At 45.2% G+C, this 23,249-nt stretch overlaps 1 protein-coding gene and 1 non-coding gene across 6 annotated transcripts in view; one reads left to right on the top strand and one right to left on the bottom strand.

Annotated features, from left to right (window-relative positions):
* Positions 1–23,249, top strand: part of CCDC138 (coiled-coil domain containing 138) — a 216,307-nt gene that overhangs the window by 155,286 nt on the left and 37,772 nt on the right. For all 5 annotated transcript variants that reach the window (XM_054721594.1, XM_054721593.1, XM_054721597.1 and 2 more), the window contains one exon: positions 5,147–5,323. In XM_054721594.1, coding sequence (XP_054577569.1) covers positions 5,147–5,323 — 177 coding nt within the window. The remainder of the gene's footprint in view (positions 1–5,146; positions 5,324–23,249) is intronic.
* On the bottom strand, positions 20,742–20,848 carry LOC129150427 (U6 spliceosomal RNA). Its single transcript, XR_008557170.1, has one exon. It is a non-coding gene; the product is annotated as a U6 spliceosomal RNA (small nuclear RNA).

Below are 23,249 nucleotides of genomic sequence, written 5' to 3'. Positions count from 1 at the left end.
CAGTTAAAGTTTAATTTCAGATCGACCTTTGTGGTTACTTTAGGTCTTTGAGTTTGCAAGACTGCCATGCAGGCCTCCCCTGAGCTTGTCAGGTCAGCATGTGGCCCCTTTCGTCCACAAAAACAAACTAAAACAACAACACTGGGGCACAGGTTTGCCTTAGCAGATCTATCTATATAAAACACTAATATGCAAATAGACCGAATGGCAGAATGACTGGCAGAATGACGGGTCGCTATGACATGCACTGACTGCCAGGGAGCAGATGTTCAATGCAGGAGCTGCCCCCAGCCCGCAGGCCCCGACTGGCAGTTGTGGTGGGGGATGAGGCCGGCGAGCGGGCAGTGCCAGGCCAAGGCGGGTGTGACCAATGGCCCCAATTACCCTGCTGGTTGCCTCACAGATTGGATCTGATTGCCGGCCAGGCCTAGGGACCGTAACTGCACGAATTTTGTGCATCAGGCCTCTAGTTTTAAAATAATTGTGATATATTATATAATAAAGAGGTAATATGCAAATGGTCATTAAATGCCGTGATGCGTAAGACCAGATCAGCAGGAGGGCGGGGCAGCGAGCTACTAGCGCAGAGAGCTACAGGAGGGCGGGCAACGAGCTATGAGTGGGGGAGAGCAACAGGAGGGCAGGGCAGCAAGCTACGTGTGGCGGTGGGCCAGGCGGCCAGCTGAGGCAAGAGGCAGCGAACTACTAGTGCATGGATTCGTGCACAGGGCCACTAGTCCTATCTAATAAAAGAGAAATATGCAAATTGACCATACCTCCGCTACACCCACAAGCCATGCCCACCAGCCAATCAGGAGCAAATATGCAAATAAACCCAACCAAGATGGCTGCACCCACAGAGAGCAGGAGGGAAGCTTGTTTTTCCCCGGCAATGGAGAAAGCCAAACTTTCTGCCTGCCTTTGCCGGCCTAGGCCTCCACTCAATGCTACAAAGTTTCAATTATAGAAGGTAAATAAATTCCAACAGAAATGGCTGCAGCAACGGAGCAAGCAGGAGGCTTGGCTCCGCTCCAGGCTACAAAGTTTCAATTGTAGAAGATACATAAATCCCCGATACCAGGGCCTCCGCTTGGGTTGCCAGGGGGTGTGGCCGGCCTGCAAACCACCACAGGCCCTTTGCCCAGGCCACCCCACGTCCCAAGAAAACCCCCACCCTGATCTGGGACACCCTTCAGGGCAAACCAACTGGCCCCCACCCATGCACCAGGCCTCTATCCTATCTAATAGAAGAGTAATATGCAGATTGACCATCACTCCAACACACAAGATGGCTACCCCATGTGGTCAAAGATCCTGCCCCCATGTGGATACAAGATGGCCTCCACAAGATGGCCAGCAGGAGAGGGCAGTTGGGAGGGACCAGGCCTGCAAGGGAGGGCAGTTGGGGACAATCAAGCTTACAGGGGAGGGCAGTTAGGGGTGACCAGGCTGGCAGAGGAGGAAAGTTGGGGGTGACTGGGCCTGCAGGGAAGGGCAGTTGGGCAGGACCCAGGCCTGTAGGGGAGAGCCGTTGGTGGGGGTCAGTCCTGCAGGGGAGGGCAGTTAGGGGTAACCAGGCCTGAAGGGGAGGGCAGTTAGGGACAAACAGGCTGGCAGGGGAGCAGTTAGGCATCAATCAGGCTGGCAGGGGAGTGATTAGGGGGTGATCAGTCTGGCAGGCAGAAGCAGTTAGGCGCAATCAGGAAGGCAGGCAGGCGAGCAGTTGGGAGCCAGCAGTCCTGGATTGTGAGAGGGATGTCCAACTGCCCGTTTAGGCCCAATCCCACAGGGCAGTCGGACATCCCTTGAGGGGTCCCAGATTGGAGATGGTGCAGGCTGGGCTGAGGGACACCCCCCTCCGTGCACGAATTTCGTCCACGGGGACTCTAGTATAATAATAAAAAATGAGTAATGTTGATTTAAAACATCAAATAAGACAATTGGGTTAATCCAGAAATGACATAAAATTGGCACTTCATACATATATATTTTTAATGAGTTTGATTGGTGTATTTTTTTCTTTTAAGATTTTTATGTATTTGTAGAGACCGAGGAAGGGAGAGGGAGAGAGAGAAACATTAATCAGCTACACACCCCTTACTTGGTAACAAGCCCACAACCCGGTCATGTATCCTGACTGGGAATCAAGCTAGCAACCTTTCTGTGCACAGGACGATGCCCAACCAACTGAGCCACACTGGCCAGGGAGTTTTGATTGCTTATACTTGTCCAAGACATTTAAAACAATTATGCCCCTGACCAGAATCGAAACCGAATCATATTCCCTTGACCACAATCAAACGAGAATCTACCCTTCAGTCTACAGGCTGGCACTCTAGCCACTGAGCCAAACTAGCTAGGGCCAAGACACTTATTTATTTATTTATTTATTGACCATATTTTTATTTATTTCAGAGAGGGAGAGGAGAGAGAGAGAAACATCAATGATGAGAGAGAATCATTGATTGGCTGCCCCCTGAATGCCCCCACTGGGAATCGAGCCCACAACCCAGAATTGTGCCCTGACCAGGAATTGAACCGTGACCTCCTGGTTTATAGCTTGATGCTCAACCACTGGGCCACACCAATTATTTCTAACTCTGTTTCATGCTGATTGAGATCAACAGATTGACTTTTGATAAGGAATAAAAAGATTATAGTTAAATGTCAGAGCGTTTTTAAGACTCAGTAATATAGCATATTCATAAAAATAAGTTGTTTTTTATTCAACTGATAACTAAAACTTAAAAAAAATACTCTCAGAAATTAAATTTGTCTTGTTTTTAGGAAATTTTCCCTATTATGGAAATTATAATAAGAGTATATGGAATTTATTTTTTCAATTCTCCGTAAAAGGTAAAGCTATTTAAAAAGTAACCGAATATGCCTGGCTGGTGTGGCTCAGTGTTTCAGGATTGACATATAAAACAGAAGGTCATGGTTCGATTCACAGTCAGGGCACATGCCTGGGTTGCAAGCTTGATCCCCGGTGGGGCACATGCAGGAGGCAGCCGATCAGTGACTTTCTCTTATCATTGATGTTTCTATCTCTCCTTCTCCTTTCCTCTCTGAAATCAGTTAAAAGTTTATATTTAAAAAATAACCAAATGCTGTTTTTCTACCTTCCCCAAATTAATAAAGGACAGTTTTTTAAGTTTGCAAACTTGCTATAGGGCCTGATTTGGTGTATATCATATAGCATTCAGCCTATTTAATCTCAGATGATATATTAATAAGAAGTGAAGTAATTTGTGTCAAATACAGTAGGTCAAGCACTATGATAAAAACTTTTGTTCCTGTGAAGAATTGAATTCAGGATTCATCTATACTCTTCTGCCTGAGTTGTTTCTAAATAAAGGTAGGTTTTTAAATAAGGCCAAATCTAAACGGAATCTAGCAACTTTGCTTAACCTAAATATACATTTATTTGCAATGTTTTATTTTATTAAACTACAGAAATTAAATGCAATAATTTTAGGGTTTCTTGAACTAAATTCTATCAAAAGTAAAAATGCACTGATCCATAGGCACAGATTTTAATTTCTAAAAATTCTTTTACATATACTATAATTTCACACAGGTTATTCTCAGCTTCCCATTCTTAATAATTAGGGTCCTCAATTATTACTTTAGTTTATGTGAGCTGAAACAGCAGAGAAGAAATACAACAGCAAGCCAGAAGACAATGAATCTTAATGGTGTGATTCTGCCATATTTTCAAGGGCACTTTTGAGTCTTTTTAAAAAAAATACATTTTTATTGATTTCAGAGAGGAAGAGAGAGGGACAGAGAGATAGAAACATCAGTGATGAGAGAGAATCATTGATCAGCTGCCTCCAGCACGCCCCCCACTGGAGATCGAGCCCGAAACTCAGTTATGTGCCCTTGGCCAGAATCGAACCTGGGTCTCTTCAGTCCGCAAGCCGACACTCTATCCACTGAGCCAAACCAACTAGGACCATTTTTGAGTCTTTAAAAAGAAATCTCAGTAGAAAATTTAACTCACTAGTACTTGCATGACATGAACAGTTTTTTATTCTTTTACATAGTATGTTGGAATGAGAGTTTTAGAAAACCAGGATACCGTGTCATTTTAAATATGTTCTTACTTATTTTTAGAGAGAGAGGAAGGGAGAAGAATAGAGAGATAGAAACATCAATGAGAGAAACATCGATCAGCTGCCGATCCCTACTGGTGATTGAGCCTGCAATCCAGGCATGTGCCCTGACTAGGAATCGAATCGGTGACTTCTTGGTTCCTGGGTCAATGCTCAACTGCTGAGCTACACCAGCCAGGCAACTAGGTTATTCTTGTATTGTTAAAATCACAATGTAAAATCATTGTAAGAATAGTGTCTTGGGTTGTTTGGTGTATTGAAGTATAATTATATGAGTATCTTAATAGTTCATTTGTATTGATTCTGGTTAAATTTATACTTCTTAATCCTGGCTTTACAAGCTTCCCAATCATCTTTGGAATATCTCTAAGAAAGTTCCAGGCCTCTGATCTGGCAGGTGCCATCATAGCATTGGCCATGATGAAATCTTGCCGTTCATAATGGCAGATGTATCACAAAAAGTAACACACCAACACAAATCCAATCTTCTGAAGCTGATTTTTAAATGCTAATGTTTTATCTTTATTAGGAGACAGAAATCCTAGTTTAAAACCCATTCAGCAAGTTTGTATAAAGTGATATCTTGAAATAGGTAAACACTTAGAAAGCAGCAACAACAAAAAGTATAATCTTAGAAGCTGTTGTAAAATAAATACTAGTACTGTTTAAATTTATGGAAGTGATTGTTATAATCAAATATGAAAAATAAACACTACCTGTGATATTTACTATTAACCATCATTTGTTTTCTTGATATAAAATAGAAATGGGGTTATTATTATTTCAATGTTAAAATGTGAAAATTTTGAATAAAATTTACCATATCATAATGTAGGTCCTTTTCTCTTTTCCCATTTGAGTTCTAACAAATTAGTTAGGCATGGAATATCTAAACTGAGCCTGTAATCTCTGGTCATTTAAATTCTGTTTCACTTTTGAATTTGTTAAAGTTAGGATATTCCCTTTGTACCTTCTGGTTACCAGCTGGACTATTAATATGGAAGTGGATTTTGCATATTGTTTTTCAGCTGACTACCTGGCTCAGGCATTTGATTCTCTTTGTTTGGACTTGAAGACAGATGAAGGAAAAATCTTATTTTTGGAGTATCAAGCTGTTCCAGTAATATTAAATCACCTAAGAATATCCAGTAAAGGGCTCTTATCCAATGTCATTGACAGTTTGCTTCAGATGACAGTGGAATCCAGTAAGTTTTCAAGTTCTATATACATAAATAAATTATGGTGGGATGATTTTTCTCATCTGTTTTGAATGTATAATTCTACATATCAGATACCATTGTATTTTATAATAGAAATGCTTTAAAATGTTTTGATAGTTGTATAATAGAGTCTATTAATAGCATCACTAAGTTATAAACCTAACCCTTTGTCCAGATTTTCACGAACTTATTATAATTTCTAGTAGTCATCTCAGTTATGTGGATATACTCTGCAAATGTTACTCATATACTCAGGCTTCTTTCTTGTTTCTCTTCTGTCTCATTATTCTGACAGATCTATTCTTATATTTCCTGTTTTCTCAGAGAGAGTGAGATAATCAAATGTGTCTCCACTTAAAGTGAGCATAGTGACAGCCATCATCCGGTTGTTGCCTCTTCACCCTTACTGTTTTTGTTGGAGGCTACTCTTTTATATTCATACTAGAGGCCCAGTGCATGAAATTCATGCACTGGGGGAGGGAGGGTGTCCCTCAGGCCAGCCTGTACCCTCTCCAATCTGGGACCCAACTGCTCGCCTGCCTGCCAGCCTGATTATCCCCTAACCACTCCTCTACCAGCCTGATCGAAGCCTAACTGCTCCCCTGCCAGCCTGATCGATGCCTGTTGGCCCAATCACCCCCAACTGCCCTCCCCTGCTGGCCCGGTAACCCCCAACTGCCCTCCCCTGCAGGCCCGGTCACCCCCAACTGCCCTCCCCTGCTGGCCCGGTCACCCCCAACTGCCCTCCCCTGCTGGCCCGGTCACCCCCAACTGCCCTCCCCTGCTGGCCCGGTAACCCCCAACTGCCCTCCCCTGCTGGCCCGGTCACCCCTAACTGCCCTCCCCTGCTGGCCTGGTCCCCCCCAACTGCCCTCCCCTGCTGCCCTGGTCACCCCTAACTGCCCTCCCCTGCTGGCCTGATCGCCCACAACTACCCTCCCCTGCCAGCCATCTTGTGGTGGCCATCTTTGACCACATGGGGGCAGCCATCTTGTACAAGGGTGTGAGGGTCAATTTGCATATTGCCTATTTATTATATAGGATTTGTAATATTTTGTAGTCTGTGGGGGCTTTTATATTGATACTAGAGGCCTGGTGCACAAAACGTGCACTGGGGGGTTATGGGGTCCCTCAGTCCAGCCTGCATCCTCTCGCAGTCTGGGACTCCTTGGGGGATGTCCACCTGCCAGCTTAGGCCCGATCCCTGGAGAAAGGGATCAGGCCTAAGCCTGCAGTCAGACATCCCTCTCACAGTCCGGGACCCCTCGCTTCTTACCGCCTGCCTGCAGCGAGGCGGGAGAGGCTCCCTCCACCGCTGCTGCGCTCACCAGCTGTAAGCCTGGCTTCTGGCTGAGTGGTGCTCCCCCTGTGGGAATGCACTGACCACCAGGGGGCAGCTCCTACATTGAGCATCTGTCCCCTGGTGGTCAGTGCACATCATAGCGACTGGTCATTCTGCTGGTCATTCTGCCATTTGGTCAATTTGCATATTAGGGTTTTATTATATTGATATAACTAGTTCTTTTATTACTGGTGGTTCCTAACTCAGCACAGATATGTATTAGGGATGTTTACCATAAATATTTTCATTAGTTTTGTTTGGCTTAGCTCTTTCAATCTAGAGTAACCCCTTGACTTGTAACAGTCATTTTACTTCAGTAATTCTTTTTCACTGTAGTTTGTCTTTTACCTATTCCTCTTCCCTCTAGCACTGCTAAAATTAAAATGTTAAAGCCTTTCAGAAAGTGGAAAGTAAAACTGGAAAGCCATTGCTCAGTGTGGTAGTAAGCAATCTATCTTACTTGATGCTCCATGCTGGAGAATTCCTAATGGCTGGGTGCAAAACGTTGATATACTACTAACTAGGTACATTTGGTGTATGGTTTCACGTTTTCAATTCCCTGTTAATATACAATTAAATTTCCCTTTACAACATCCCTCTGAAGGAGGCCTGATAGGAAAACTGAGGCCTGGAAAAATTAGGTAACCTGTCCATGAATTCCACAGCTGTAGAGAGGTAGAACTCAGACTTGAAACCAGGTCTCTGATTCCAGATGTAAAGTGCATTTTATCATATAGCACCATGAACAGGTTTTCCAGGTTTGTTTGTTTTTTCCAGCCCCAAAATGTCATATTTTCACTGATCTATTTTGCTAATATTTTTAGCCATTTGTTATTAAGATAATTGATTATAGTTGGGGAACTAGCTACCTAGGTGAGTAATTTAGTGTATTAATTTAAGGTATAGAGCAAAAAGTAAAAAATTAGTAAACTGAGAGACAGAGACCCAAGGTTACTTGTGTAAGTGTGTAGATTTCCAACTACCATATTTTCCGGCGTATAAGACGACTTTTTAACCCAGGAAAATCTTCTATACGCCCAGTCATCTTATACGCCGGAAAATACAGTACTAGAAGTTTCACAAAATTTTTTGTTTAATGAAAATGCAAATGCAAATATCTATTCATTGAAAACAAATCTGTCGGAATATGTCTGACACAGGTGAAATCTTGTAGCCAAAGGAAAACTAAATAAAATTTTAGGAAACAGTGGGCCTACTTGAGTAAAATGACTTTGTGGCACCATAATGTTCATATTTGGAGAAATAGTTTTAGATTAGTCAACAGATGTTCAGTTCATTTACATTTCTTTACCCTTGTTCAAGTTAGGTTCAAATCCAAAGTTATCGTTTCTTGCTCAATTTGAGTAAATGAAGCAAATACTAGTGTGGATTGCAAGAAACCCATGTTGTTTTTAGTGATGGGAAACTTTTGGAAGTTCCATAACGGGAAGATCTTTGATATTTATACCAGAGTCCCGGTGCATGAAAATTCATGCACTGGAGTGGGGGGGGGTGGGGGGGTCCCTCAGCCTGGCCTGCCCCCTCTCACAGTCCGGGAGCCCTCGGGTGGGAGGCAACCTGGTGATCAGGGGAAGGTGATGCTCCGTCACACCTCTGCTGCTGCCACTGGTGATAATGCAAGCCTCGGCCGGCCCTGGTTACCTGAGCCTCAGGTGGCCCTGGGCAGCTGGGCAGCCGTCATCCAAGGCTTGCCTGTGCCTTGGGCGTTGGCTGGGAAGCTGACATCTGAGAATTGCCTGCACCTCAGGCCAGCCCTGGGTGGCTGGGGGGCTGAAGGGACTGGGGGACTCTGGAGGCAGGTGCGCGAGCGACTGGACCTGCCTGGGGGTGGGCCCGGCTGTGCCGTTTGCCTGCCGCCCCGGCGGGGCTGAGGGGACTGGGCACCACCATCTTGTGGCTGTGGGTGTCGCCATCTTTGAGGGCGTGGCAGTCAGTTAGCACATTCCCTCCTTATTGGCTGTGGGCACCGCCATCTTTGTGACCGTCAGTTAGCATATTCCCTCTTTATTAAATAGGATTAATTTTCTTGGTATATTTTCTATTTTTAATATAAATCTAGCACCTGGTATTAGTGAGCCAACAAAATTTGTTAAAGGGATAAATGAATGATAGATTAATGCAGCAAATACTTCTCTAGCTATTGGTTTTATGTTTTCTTTTTTCTAGATTTGAGATGGGAAACTTATTTCACCACATACCAGTACATAATTTCCATGTGCTATTTTTTTTTTAATTCATATGAAAAAGTTGTTAGAAGAGAAATCTTGGTATAATTTATTTGCAGATGCTTATCTCACCCATCTAATGTGCATTAGTAGCCAGCTGTGTGTACGGTGTGCCATGTTTCAAGCACTGTATTTGCAATACTCTGCTGAACATTGGGGCTTCCTTTGAAGCCCATTGGAGCTTCAGAGCAAGGAGCTGGAGCTAGGTGTCATGGGCTGACATCTAGCCCTGCACTACCCAAAGTGCCTGTTACTGATTACCCAGGAGGTCAGTATAGAAAGTATTTAAAACCCCGTATAGTAATTTAACAGTGGCTTTATGTCTGTTAAATCCTATTTAATAAAAGAGTAATATGCAAATTGACCATCACTCCAATATACAAGATGGCCGCCCCCATGTGGACACAAGATGGCTGCCACAAGATGGCCAGCAGGGGAGGGCAGTTGTGGGCGATCAGGCCTGCAGGGGAGGACAGTTGGGGGGGACCCAGGCCTGCAGGGGAGGGCAGTTGGGGACAATCAGGCTGGCAGGTGAGGGCAGTTAGGGGTGACCAGGTTGGCAGTGGAGTGGTTAGGGGGTGATCAGGCTGGCAGTCAGAAGTGGTTAGGGGCAATCAGGCAGGCAGGCAGGTGAGCAGTTGGGAGCCAGCAGTCCTGGATTGTGAGAGGGATCCCAGATTGGAGAGGGTACACGCTGGGCTGAGGGACACACACAACCATGCACGAATTTCGTGCACCGGGCCTTTAGTCTAATATACTAATTTAAAACATTTGCACTTGTATTTTGTATATTTGTTTTATTTTATTTTCTATTGTTTTTTAATGGTATATTGTAAAAAGATAAACTAAGACACAAAGTTTATTTGAGCAAATGATTTGAATGGGCATCACCAAAATTGAAAATGATTCAGGGTACTCCACAGGTGGAACCTGGGACAAAGGTTTCAATAGTGAAGACATTGGGGAACAAAAGCAAAGCAATTAATTGGTTGTAGCTTAAATATTTGCCTTATTTGGGGGAAATTTAGTGATTTGGCTGTTATAATAATTGTTCTTGAGTTTGATTTTCTCAGGTTCAAGAAAATCTAGTTTAATGTTTATGATTAGTTATTTTTGAGTTTTGTTTTCTTAGATCCAAGTACATTGACTCTGGCTTAGGTTTTGTTTGTTAAGCTATGCTACAGAAAGCATTAGAGCTTCCCCAGTCTAACAGCTTCTTTGTTGAACTATTTTAACAGTATTTTGTAAAAGTGTGATGGATTGGACATTTTAAAAGATTGGTCCTTCACCACAGTAGCTTCAGAAGCAATGGGATACTCCATCTCTATGGATACTTTATCTTAAGCTATTCTATAGTTAGTGCTACAGGTGATTTTTTTTTCTTCTTCCCTCTGCTCTTCCCCAAAATTCATATTTTGAGATATGAGAAATGTCATTAGCTGTATAGGTATTGTTTTTTTAAAGCTATTCAAATAGATTTCCTTAAGTGTAAGTTAAGATCTGCACAATGCTCTGGCCGGTGTGACTCAATGGTTAGAGCGTCAGCCTGTGCACTGGTGGTTGCAGGTTCTATTCCCAGTCAAGGGCATAAACCCGGGTTACAGGTTCCATCCCCGGCCCTGATTTGGGGTGCGTGAGGGAAGAAACCAGTAGATGTGTCTCTCTCACATCAATGTTTTTCTCTCTCCCCCTCCCTCGTTCCCTTCCACTCTCTAAAAATCCATGGGAAAAATATCCTCACTCCTTGGGTAACGATTTAAAAAAACAAAAAGATCTGCACCTTGATTTACCTTAACATATATATTTTGAGCACAATATTTGTTTTAGATTGAGGGCTTCTAATCTACACTAATAAAAAAGAAAAATGCTAATTGACCGTACCTTCGCTACGCCCACAACCAATCAGAGTGAGTATTCAAATTAACCCAACAAAGATGGACGGTTAATTTGCATACGCTGAGGGAGGGAGGAGTGAAGACTGAAGACAGCTTAGAAGGAAGAGGGAGGAAAAGCAGAAAGCAAGGTGGCTGCCAGAGGGAAAGTGCGGGCAGCAGCAGCGGCGGCGGGCGCAGCCACAGCGGCCGCAATGGCGGCGGCGTGCGGGACGGGGCGGGCGGCAGCCCTGACGGCGCGCGCGGGGCGGGGCGGGCGGCAGCCCTGGCGGCGCGCGCGGGGCGGGGCGGGCAGCAGCAGCAGTGCGCACGGCCGCAGCGGCCGCTTGCGGGAATCTTCCTGCAAAGGGGCCTTGTCATATGTATTTGGGGCATGCATGTATATTATATAATATCTTAGTAGTGTTGCTTTTAGAAAATTACTTTTTGACTTTTTTTTCTTTTTTCTGTCAGTGGTGGAAAGTTATTACCTATTTAGACGCTGTGTGAGAACTTCAGTCTAATTTTATGTCAAACTAGATGCCTGGTGCATGAAATTCATGCATGGGTGAGGTCCCTAGGCCTGGCCAGCGATTGAAGTGCGAGCGACTGGTGTGGAAGGGCAGGTCCCAACTGACGTCTGGGCCCTGGGCAGCCCCAGGGCCCCTGCTTGCCCCCCTCTGCCTGAGTCATAGCGCCCGAGTCCCCATGTGGAGATGCAGTGAGCGTGGCCAGACACCACAGGCCAGGGTGTAGCATGGGCCTTTGGGCCGCCCAGCGGTGCTGCACGGAAGCCAGGCGGGCAGTGCGCTCTCTCCCAGCCAGCCTCGCAGACCAGCTCCTGTGCGAACCATGGGGATCCCAACCAACCCCTGTGGTCCCGGCAGCTGTGGCCCAGCTCACTCAGAAGAGGCCACATGGGTGTGGGGCGGGCTCCTTGTGGGGGCCCGGCACCTGAGTGCAGGGGCTTCCCTGGCGCACAAGCCCTCGCGTCCCAGGGGAAGGTAGCAAGGGGAGTGAGAGCAAGGGGAGCTCAGCGGACACCCCGCATTCTCACCCCACCTTCCTTCCAGTCACCCAGCCCCCAGGTAGCTGGTGAGAGGTTGCAGTCCCCCACTGGCTGCCGCCGGTGGTTGGTCGCCGCCACCCATCCTCAGTTCCCTGTCCCAGCCTGGGGGCCGGCCCTGATCTTGCCGGCGACTGGTCACTATCTGCGGGGTGATCATTTGGAGCTGGGGGCCCCCGCCCGCCTCCCTCAGCACCTGGGAGCCAGGCAGCAACCCAGCCCCCTCCAGCCACCGCTGCTGGTCACCATCTGCAGGGCTATCAATTGGGGCATCACCAACACCCACTATGTTCCGCGCCACCCCCTGGTGGTCAGTGCATGTCATAGTGAGTGGTCAAACTCCTGGTCTAGGGGACAATTTACATATTAGACTTTTATTAGATAGGACTAGTGGCCCAGTGCATGAAATTCGTGCACGGGGTGTGTGTCCCTCAGCCCGGCCTGCACCCTCTCCAATCTGGGACCCCTCGGGATGTCCGACTGCCAGTTTAGGCCTGATCCCTGTGGCCTAAACTCGCAGTCGGACATCCCTCTCACAATCCGGGACCACTGGCTCCTAACCGCTCCCTTGCCTGCCTGATTGCCCCTAACCGCTTCTGCCTGCCAGCCTGATCGCCCCCTAACCGTTCCCCTGCGAGCCTGATTGACGCATAATTGCTCCCTTGCCAGCCTGATTGCCCCCAACTGCCCTCCCCTGCTGGCACCCAGAGAGTTTCTTAAGTGGAGTCACAGCTACTTCAGCTAAGTGTGTAATGTTGAATTAGGCCAACTGGAGCCCAGATGCATAAGTTACTTCAAATAAACATTTTTGTGGTGTTTGTGAAAATTTAGGTCTCTGATATTGCTTTAAAATAATGACAACACCTATTTCAAATATTGTAATGAAAGTATAAAAAAAACCCCTCACATAAAAAGGCTGCAAAACTGTTATTTTACATTGATTTTCAGTAATAACTGAAAATAATAGGTTTCTTTTAGTCCACATCCTAAAAAGGTAGCTGCTTTTTTATGTCTTAGGCCTATACAAAGGTCTTAAAAGACCCCTGACCCTTCCTTCTCAATATTTTAGGTTAACACATTTGTCTTAAAAATTGTGAGGTGCCTAATTTTTAAAAACAACCAGCCACACCCCCTTCCTCAACCATATTGTCACATCATCCAAGTTATACTTTATAAACAGCCTTGATGTGCTACACACGTGCAAAAAGTACACAAAGTGGGTAAAATACTTTGCCTTAGAAGTATATGTTTAGTAATCACTTAGTTACATTATTTTATTTTTGTGAAATGAGAACTGATCTTCCACACCTTTCAGACAGACCCACCAGACGATAAATATCACCATATGTTTGATTCACGGTACATTTGGGCATAAACACTTCAATTGCAGCTTTGTGTTTAGTATAAAAAACCTTTTCTTATGTGCGTGTTTTCACTACAGATCCCTTGCTCCGGATTACATTTTGAAAACTGCCTATTACAGATAAAGCACCTTTCCAGGTACGCTTCTGAGAAACGGATGTATTTCTGTTTCTGTGCACACCTTTTCACACACAGATGTCCGTATGATGCCTGTGCCGGGCTCCCAGCACATGCCCACCACGTGTGTGCGGCCGCACACCTGGGTCCTGGCATAAACAGGCTGCCCCCGAACACGCTGGAGCTCCGCTGGCCTACTCAGCAAAGTTTTTTGTTTTTTTGTTTTTACTTTGAAATTGTTTTATTGGCTCATAAGACCTTTGCATATAAAAAAAAAATACCCCAGAACACTATGCAGTATTAAATCACAATTGCATTTTTTTACCAATTAAAACTACCCAGAATATACATTTTTTAAAAAAATATATATTTCTTTATTGATTTCAGAGAGGAAGGGAGAAGGAGAGAGAGATAGAAGCATCAATGATGAGAGAGAGCCTGCAACCCAGGCATGCGCCCTTGGCCGGAATCGAACCTGGGACCCATCAGTCCGCAGGCTGATGCTCTATCCACTGAGCCACGCCAGCTAGGGCAAGAATATACATTTTTAAAGGGAAAAAAACCCCTACAGAACTGAATTCTGAAATGACATGATTTAAATACTATGACAAAATAGATAATTCCTTATAACATTAATTCATTGCACAAAGCTGCCAGACCCTTCCAAACACATAACTATTGCAGAGTGCAAATGAACACAATTCAACATTGCACACTTAGCTGAAGTAGCTGTGCCTCCACTTAAAAAACTCTCAAATTTCTGGCACAAAAAGTTGGGCTGTTTTAACTTTTACCAGGAAACCAACTTCACAATCCATTTACTCTCTTTCTGGCCATTCTTATTTAAAAAAAGAAGAAGAAAAAAAGAAAAGAAAGTAACATCCTTCTGCTGCCATAGCCTCAAAGAGTTAGCATCGCCTCTGCTTGAAGAAATCCACTCCTCTCAATTCTTTGGGTAGGTATTCATGGTCCACAGGCTCGCTGTACATGGGGTTGTATTTGCAGCCCTTGCCATAGCCCAGGTCCTTCATGAGCCGGGTTGGTGCGTTCCTCAGGTGCAGTGGGACGGGGGGCAGAGGCCCCTGGTGGTTCCGCAGGCAGGCTTTGACGTTGTTGTAGGCGCTGTACACCTCAACAGACTTTGGGGCTCTGGCAAAATAGACTACACGCTGGGCCAGAAGCACCTCACATTCGGGCATGCCTATGAAGTGACAGCCCTGGTAGGCGGCCACTGCTTGTGGTAATGCGGATGGGTCTGCCAGACCTATGTCTTCACTGGCAAACCTCACCAGCCTCCTTGCCACAAACAGCAGGTCCTCTCCTTCAAGCATGTGTGCCAGCCAGTAGAGGGAGTCGATGAGCCCGCATCGACTTATGAAGAGCAGAGATGCAGTTGTAGGCTCTTCTCCTGCTCGGTCATATAAAATGTGAGACTTCTGGAGGCCTCCCTTCACATCATTCCCAGTGATCAGAATTCTACTGGGAGAATAGGCTTGCCCACTCTTCTTAAAAAACATCTTCCTGGAGCTTAACCTGGCCAGCACCGCCTGCTGCAGTCCATTCAGTCCAATTCAGACTCCCTAGCAAAGCTAACCATCGTTGCTACACTGTCTGCAGTGCGAACCTCTCCACCCCCACCGGGCCAGGGGCCTGGGGCCCGGCCCACTCCCACCTGAGCTGCTCAGCCTGGGGCTCCGTGCTGGGTGGGGGTGGGAGCGGGGCGGCCAGTGCCGGGAGGCGCCTTGGAGCGCCAGCGGATCTTTCTTTATTTTTATTTATTTAATTTTTTTTAGGGCAAAAGTCTACGATTTTTAATTAAAACTGAAAAACTGTCAGGGACAGGAATGACAGAGGACCCATCCTAGGTGGATGGGATCCTGGGGGTGGGGAGTGGGGAACATTGTTGACACAGTTGTCAGGATTCAAGTGGGGTCCGTGGATTGAACATTAACACCATTTGAATGGAGATTTCCTCACGTGGTCGGGTGGAGAATTGTTATGTAGGAGTGTCTGCTTTTGGGAAATACACAGGGGAGTATCCGGGCATCCTGTCATGTGTAGAGCATGCTCTCAAACAGCTCAGAAAAAGACTGGGGGAAACGGGCATATATGTGGATAAATGCACACACACACACAGTCTAACCTTGCTATTTTCGACTCCACCTTTTGTGCACCTGCCTGCTTGCTAAGATCCGTAACTCCAGAATCAAGGCTTGCAGAGCTTCCTCGGCCATTGGGCCACGGCCAGGGTGCAGGAACCCTGCAGACAGACCTGCGGGCACAGTCCCAGCTGAGGTCCAACAGGTGCCACTGTTCTCTTGTTTCCGCTCCAGTATGTGAACTGGGGTCTTTTTCACAATGGGTTCCGTTGGGGCTTTGGCATTTCTGTGCTTCCTGGTGGCACCTGGCTGTGTGGGATGGCCAAGCTGGCGCTCCAGTGGCTGCCGGTTCCCTGAGCCCAAGAAGACTGTGCAGTAAAATAAAGATCATGTCGTAAGCAAGTTCAGGCTGCCCCGTTTCAACCTTAAGGAGTCAACAGCACCCATCACATACAGTGTCCTTTCAACGGAAACATGGCGCCGGCTCACCGGGGCCCACAGACTAGCAGCGATGGCCACTTGCGGGTGACGTGAAGTTGTGATGCTGAGGCGACACCGGGGGTAAGTCCAGCTGCCAAGGCCACATCCTGGCCCACGTCTGGGCCTACGCCCCACAGTGAAGCCTGTAGTTGGTCACCAACAGGCAGCTCGGGTAACTGACATAGCCATGTTGGTACCTTCGCAGTTTCTCTATGCCTGTTTAAACCACCTGCGTTCTTCCGGAAAGAAGGGCTTTTTTCCCCACTCTGGACGGCCACGCTCCCCCAGTGGCCCCCAGGACCTGGGGCCTACCTGGCACTCCAGCCTCGCTGACCCCGCAGGCCACTGCTCTAACAGCTTCATACCTCTACGGCCCTCCACGCAGCCCACCGCTGCCGTCCAGCGCAGTCCATCCATCTGCACGGCACCCAAGGCTGCCCAGCCACACACGCTTGGGCCGCTCCCGCCCGGACTCCGCTTTCCCGCGCCTGGTGGTGGGCTCAGTGTGCCTGCACGGAGCTGCGCATCGGTGACTGCACTTCAAGAAGCTGCCCTTTCTTTATTTTTAAAAGACTGCACAGCACATGCCTGGCCCCCAGCGCCACCCCGGCCTGGATGAGGGGCCGCCAGCGGTTTGCAGGCCAGCAGCGCCCCCGATCATGGAGGGGATCCCCTCTGGGGTACTGGGCTGGCCTGGGCTAGAGGCCACAGGTGGTTGAAGGCCGGCCACACCCCCAATCCAGGCGGGTCCCCCTCATGGTGACTGGTGGTCCATCTGGTCATGACAGCCCTAGGCTATTATTAGTATAGATAATTATTTTCTTACCAGACTTAGTTTAAATAAAGGGATTTAAATTTGTATTTGTATTATTTAATTTGTTCACATTTTAGCCTTGTCTGAGGTATCATGCTGCTGTTTAACTTTTCGATGACAATAATATATTTGAGTACATTTTGCAGACCTTATTTTTGTTTAGGTAAAGTTTGTTATAAAAATGATAGAAATTTGGAAAACTACAAGCCAACATAAAGTCTTACCTAAAAAAAGAGAAGAAAAACAAAGTCTAATCATTCTGTACATTACTTCCTATGAATGTTACTTTTTATCTTTTTTCTATGAATACTTTTCATGATGTTGGGTTTTTCTCTCTTTTAACATGGGTAGATCTTAGTGGTATGTGCAATTGCATCAATCTGTCTAAAATATCAAAGTATAAGAAAATATTAGGAGATCCAAGATGGCGGCGTAGATAAACATCTGGGCTGCTGCTGTCTACAACAATTTCCAAAACTACAATTAAAAGACACACCCAATGATAGAATGTCTATCACCCAGAACCACGGGAAAGCTGGCTGAGCAGAACCTCTACAACTAGACTGAAAGAGACAGGTGCAATCAGGGCACAAATGCTGAAAAACTGAGGTACAGGGGAGTGCACGCGCAATACGAGCTGACGGCGGAGCCCAGCTGGAGGCGAGCGTTGCTTTCTTCAATCCAAAGAGAGACAAGCCCCCGATCTCTCTGAAATCCAGTTTCAGGGGAGAGACTGGGCTGTCTGCCATTGGGTCGGAGTGAGGGTGGCTTACTAGCAAAGCTGCGTGGAGGTAGAATTGTTGGCTGCGCTGGGGCGCGAGACGGCGGGGATGCGGTCGGAGGCAGCTCATTGCCAGTCATTGCTGTTTGCCACGCCCTAGCCTAGTGACGCCCTGAGACTCGGCCCCGCACAATCTACAAACACACCCAAGCTCCTAGCAGCGGCTTTTGCATATGAATGGCCTTCTCTATTGCAGTTTAAACTAGTAAACTTGCAACCTGGTACAGACAGCTCCAAGTCCTCCAGGCTCCAAGCAGGGAGGAGAGTATGGCAGTTCTCGCTGTAGCTCCTGCAGGGTAGCCTCAGACAGCAGCTGAACTGCACCCCATTGGAGATTCAGAAGCCAATGCACCTAGTGGTCAGTGTGAGGCACCAGATTTTAACTCCTCACATCCATAAGTGACACATTTGGGAGGCGGACTCAGTCAGCACCAAAGCCCCACTCAAACAAGCCCTGTACCACAAGCATGTCTCCAGTGCAGCAGTGCTGTCATTATAGACACAGCAGGTCCTCACAGCCAATTGGCCTGTAGGTCAATTCCTCCCAGTGTACCAACAGCAATCAAGGCTTTTAACTACACCAAGACTTTCCACTCAGCCCACAAAGGGGTGTACCAAGAGCGACCACCTAGGGTGATTGGGGAAGCTGAGCTACCGGCCCCTATAGGTCACTGACCACACAAAGCCACTCCATCAACACAGGGAGGCAGCCAAAATGCAGAGACACCGAAGTATGTTACGAATAGAAGAGAGAGGAAAGTGAACTAATGGACGACACAGTGTTCAGAACCACATTTATAAGGTTACTCAAGAATCTTCTAAAAACCACTGAGAAACTTGAAGAGACCTTCAAGGACCTTAATGAGAATACCCAAAAAATGGAAAAGGACCAGTCAGAAATTATGCATACACTGTCTGAAATAAAGAATATACAGAAACTCAACTGTAGATCACCGTACCCAAAGAGTCAAACCAAAGATCTGAAATATGAGGAAGCAAAAAACACCCAACCAGAGAGGCAGAAAGAAAGAAGAATCCAAAAGTGTGAGGATAGCATAAGGAGCCTCCGGGATGGCTTTAAGTGTACCAATATCAGAATTTTTGGGGTGCCAAAAGAAGAGAGAGAGCAAGCTACTGAAAACCTATTTGAAGAAAATGACAGAAAACTTCCCCCCACCTGGTGAAAGAAATAGACTTACAAGTTCAGGAAGTGCACAGAACCCGAAACAAGAGGAATCCAAAGAGGACCACACCAAGACACATCATAATTAAAATGCCAAGGGCAAAAGACAAAGAGAGAATCTTGAAAGCAGCAAGGGAAAAACAGTTACCTACAAGGGAGTACCCATATGACTGTCAGCTGATTTCTCAACAGAAACTATGCAGGTCAGACGGGAGTGGCAAGAAATATTCAAAGTGATGAACAGCAAGAACCTACAACCAAGATTAGTCTACCCAGCAAAGCTATCATTCAGAATTGACGGTCAGACTAAAAGCTTCACAGACAAGAAAAAGCTAAAGGAGTTCATCACCACCAAACCAGGATTAAATGCTGAAGGGTATTCTTTAAGAAGAGGAAGAAGAAAAAAAAAGGTAAAGGTAAAAATTATGAACAACAAAAAGACGTCAAATACATACCTACCAACAAGTGAATCTAAAAATCAAGTGAATAAAAAATCTGAAGAACAGAATGGACTGGTGAATATAATAGAATCAGGGACATAGAAAGAGAGGGGACGGACAATTATCAGGGGAAGGGGGCCTGAGGGGTGCAGGAAGAGATTGGACAAAAACTTACACCTATGGATGAAGACAGTGGCGGGGGGTAAGGCCATGGGGTGGGGTGGGGAATCAGGTGGAGGGGAGCTATGGGGGAGGGGAGAGGAACACCTGTAATAATCTGAACAATAAAGATTTTAAAAATATTAGGAAGTATTGCAAAGAAATATACTTGAATTTGGTTTAAATTACCTCTGAATATGGTAACAAAAATTAATAAAGTTAAAGATAGCAAAGAGTCATCAAGTATTTTAGACCCTGCTACATGCTAAATCTAGAACTCATTTGTGAGCATATCTGTATTTCTTAGATTAGTGCAGCTACCTATTTTTCCTTGGCAGTAATTCTGCATTTGGGCAATATCATTCTTTCCCTTCTTGCTGTTCTTAATGTATGTGTCATCCTATTATATATATATATATATATTTTAATATTTTTATTGAGATATTATATGTGTACATATCTTACTATTACCCCCCACCCCACACCCACACATGCCCTCCCCCCCCAGAGTTTTGCGTCCATTGTTTATGCTTATATGCATGCATACAAGTCCTTTGTTTGATTTCATAACTCCCCCACCTTTCCCAAACTTTCCCCCTGTACTTTGAAAGTCTGTTTGATGCTTTACTGTCTCTGTATCTATCTTTTTGTTCACCACTTTATAATGTTCTTTACTATCCCTAAATGAGTGAGATCATGTGGTATTTTTCTTTCATTGACTGGCTTATTTCACTTAGCATAATGTTCTCCAATTCCATCCAGGTTGCTGCAAATGATGAGAATTCCTTCTTTTTTATGGCAGCATAGTATTCCATTGTGTAGATGTACCACAGTTTTCCGATCCAGTCATCTGCTGATGGGCACCTAGGCTGTTTCCAAATCTTAGCTATTGTAAATTGTGCTGCTATGAACATAGTGGTGCATATATCCTTTCTGATTGGTGTTTCTAGTTTCTTCGGATATATTCCCAGGAGTGGGATTACTGGGTCAAATGGGAGTTCCATTTTCAGTTTTTTGAGGAAACTCCATACTGTTCTCCACAGTGGCTGCACCAGTCTTCATTCCCACCAGCAGTGCACGAGGGTTCCTTTTTCTCCGCATCCTCGCCAACACTTGTTGTTTGTTGATTTGTTGATGATAGCCATTCTGACAGGTGTGAGATGGTACCTCATTGTTGTTTTGATTTGCATCTCTCGGATAATAAGTGACTTTGAACATGTTTTCATGTGTCTCTTGGCCTTCCTTCTGTCTTCTTTTGAAAAGATTCTGTTTAGGTCTGTTGCCCATTTTTTTATTGGATCATTTATCTTCCTCTTATTAAGTTGCATAAGCTGCCTGTAGATGTTGGAGATTAAACCTTTATCAGTGATAGCATTTGCAAATATGTTTTCCCATGCGGTGGGCTTTCTTGTTGTTTTGTTGATGGTTTCTTTTGCTGTAAAAAAAAATATGGAACGCTTCACGAATTTGCGTGTCATCCTTGCGCAGGGGCCATGCTAATCTTCTCTGTATCGTTCCAATTTTAGTATATGTGCTGCCGAAGCGAGCACCTATTATATTTTTATTATTAGAGAGATTAAGGTCAGGATCATTTCAATGAAATAATAAATGTGATATTTTGAACAAAGCGCCAACCTAATATGTAGCAGGTTATATGTATGCAGGATATATGACTAGTCTGGCTAATGGTTTATCAATTTTGTTTATCCTCTCAAAGAACCAGCTCTTGGTTTCATTTATTTTAAAAAATATATCTATGTTATGTATTTCTGCTCTAATCTTTATTATTTCCTTTATTCTACTTACTCTGGGCTTGTCTTGTTGTTCTCTTTCTAGTTCTTTAAGTTGTAGAGTTAAATAGTTTATTGCGGATTCCTTTTCTTTTCTTTTCTTTTTTTCTTTTCTTTTTTTTTACGTATGCCTGTAGTGCTATGAACTTCCCTTTCAGGACTGGTTTTGCTGTGTCCCAGAGATTTTTGGGTTGTTGTGTATTCACTTTTGTTTCCTGGAAATTTTTTATTTCTTTCTGGATCTCGGTGATTAAACTATTAACCCATTTAAACTATTAAACCATTCATAGTTTAATAACATGCTATTTAGCCTCCATGTATTTAGAATGTTTTGGGGTTTTTACTGTAGTTGATTCCTAATTTCACTCCACTGTGATCTAGAAGATGCTTGATATGACTTCAATCTTCTTGAACTTGTAATTGTGTCCTGACATGTGGTCTATCTTTGTGAATGATCCATGTGATGTGCACTTGAGAAGAATGTATATTCTGCTGCGTTGGTGTGAAATGCTCTATAAATGTCTATTAAATCCATCTCATCCAGTGTGTCCTTTAGAGTCTCTGTTTCCTTGTTAAGTTGTTGTCTGGAAGATCTTTCCAGGGAAGTCAGAGGGGTGTTAAAGTCCCCCACTATGACTGTATTGTTGTCAATCTCTGTGTTAAAGTCCTCTAGAAGTTTTTTTGTATATTTAGTTGCACTAATATGGGGTGCTTAAATGTTTACCAGGGTAATATCCTCATGTTGGATCGATCCCTTTAATATATGTAGTGACTTTTGTTGTCTTTTGTGATGGCCTTCATCTTAAAGTCTATTTTGTCAGAGATGAGTATTGCTACTCCAGCTTTTTTTTTCTTTTCCACTTTCATCCTGTGTGAGTCTTTTGTTTTGAGGTGGGTCTCTTATAGACAGCATACAGTTGGGTCATCTTTTTGTATCCATTCAGCTACCCTACACCTTTTTATTGGAGCATTTAGTCCATTTACATTTAGTGTTATTATTGAGAGGTACTAATTTATAGACATTTTAATTTTGTATGGCTAGGTTTCTCTCTCTGTTTCTTCTTCTCAGCAATCCTTTGCAGCAATCCCTTTAGCATTTCTTTTAATGCTGGCTTGGTGGTGATGAACTCCTTTAGCCTTTTTTGTCTGGGAAGCTCTTTATTTGACCATCTACACTAATAAAAGAGAAAGATGCAAATTGACTGTACCTCCACAATGCCCACCAGCCAATCAGGAGTGAGTATGCAAATTAACCCAACAAAGATGGAGGGTTAATTTGCATATGCAGGGGCCAAGCGGCTGGGGGTGGGGTGGTGCCAAGCAGCCTGGGTCCCAGACAGGCACCAGGCCCCGTCCCCAGGGTTCCGGGACCATCGGCGGCACAGGGAGGTGGGCCGGGCAGTGCCAGGCCCCACCAGTAGGGTCCTGGGACCATCACTGCAGGGCAAGAGCAGAGTGGGTGGCTTGGAGAACTTTGCAGAGTGGGAGGCTGCCAGAAGGAGAGCAGAGCGAGAGAGCTGGTGGCTTGGAATTAATTCACAGAAGAAAAAAAAAAGATCATGGGAAAGAAATAGGTGTGACCTGTTTAGATTAAAGTAATCAGGTACACCTTCTCGATATTGGTGATGGTAGATGGTGATGGTGATGGTAACATGTGAGATAGAACAGAGTGTGAAACTGCCTGGGATCAGAAGCAGCATGTGCCCTCCAAGGGTGTGAGGAGTCCAGTGAGTGAGAGTAGGCAGGGAGTGGGACATGGGCGGGAAATTAGGTGAAAGAGGGAGCAGAGGCCAGATGTCCACCATGGTTTATTCAGATAAATCTTAAAATAATTACCTCGGCATGCCCAGCCTGCATGGCTCAGTGATTGAGCATGGACCTATATACAAGGAGATCGAGGTTCAATTCCCTGTCAGGGCACATGCACGGGTTGCGGGCTTGATCCCCGGTAGGAGGCATGTGCAGGAGGCAGCTGATCAATGATTCTCTCTCATCATTGATGTTTCCAGCTCTCTCTCCCTCTCCCTTCCTCTCTGAAATCAATAAAAAAATATTTTAAAAAAATTACCTCGCAGCCTGAGTTTTCTCTAAGTCATGTTTAGTTATGTTGACCATTATCACTCCAGGATTAAGCGGTGTCTGTGAATGGGTTTAACCAGCA

The sequence above is a fragment of the Eptesicus fuscus genome, chromosome 9 (assembly GCF_027574615.1).
Source record: "Eptesicus fuscus isolate TK198812 chromosome 9, DD_ASM_mEF_20220401, whole genome shotgun sequence".
NCBI lineage: Eukaryota > Metazoa > Chordata > Mammalia > Chiroptera > Vespertilionidae > Eptesicus > Eptesicus fuscus.
This window is presented reverse-complemented; position numbering and strand designations above follow the sequence as displayed.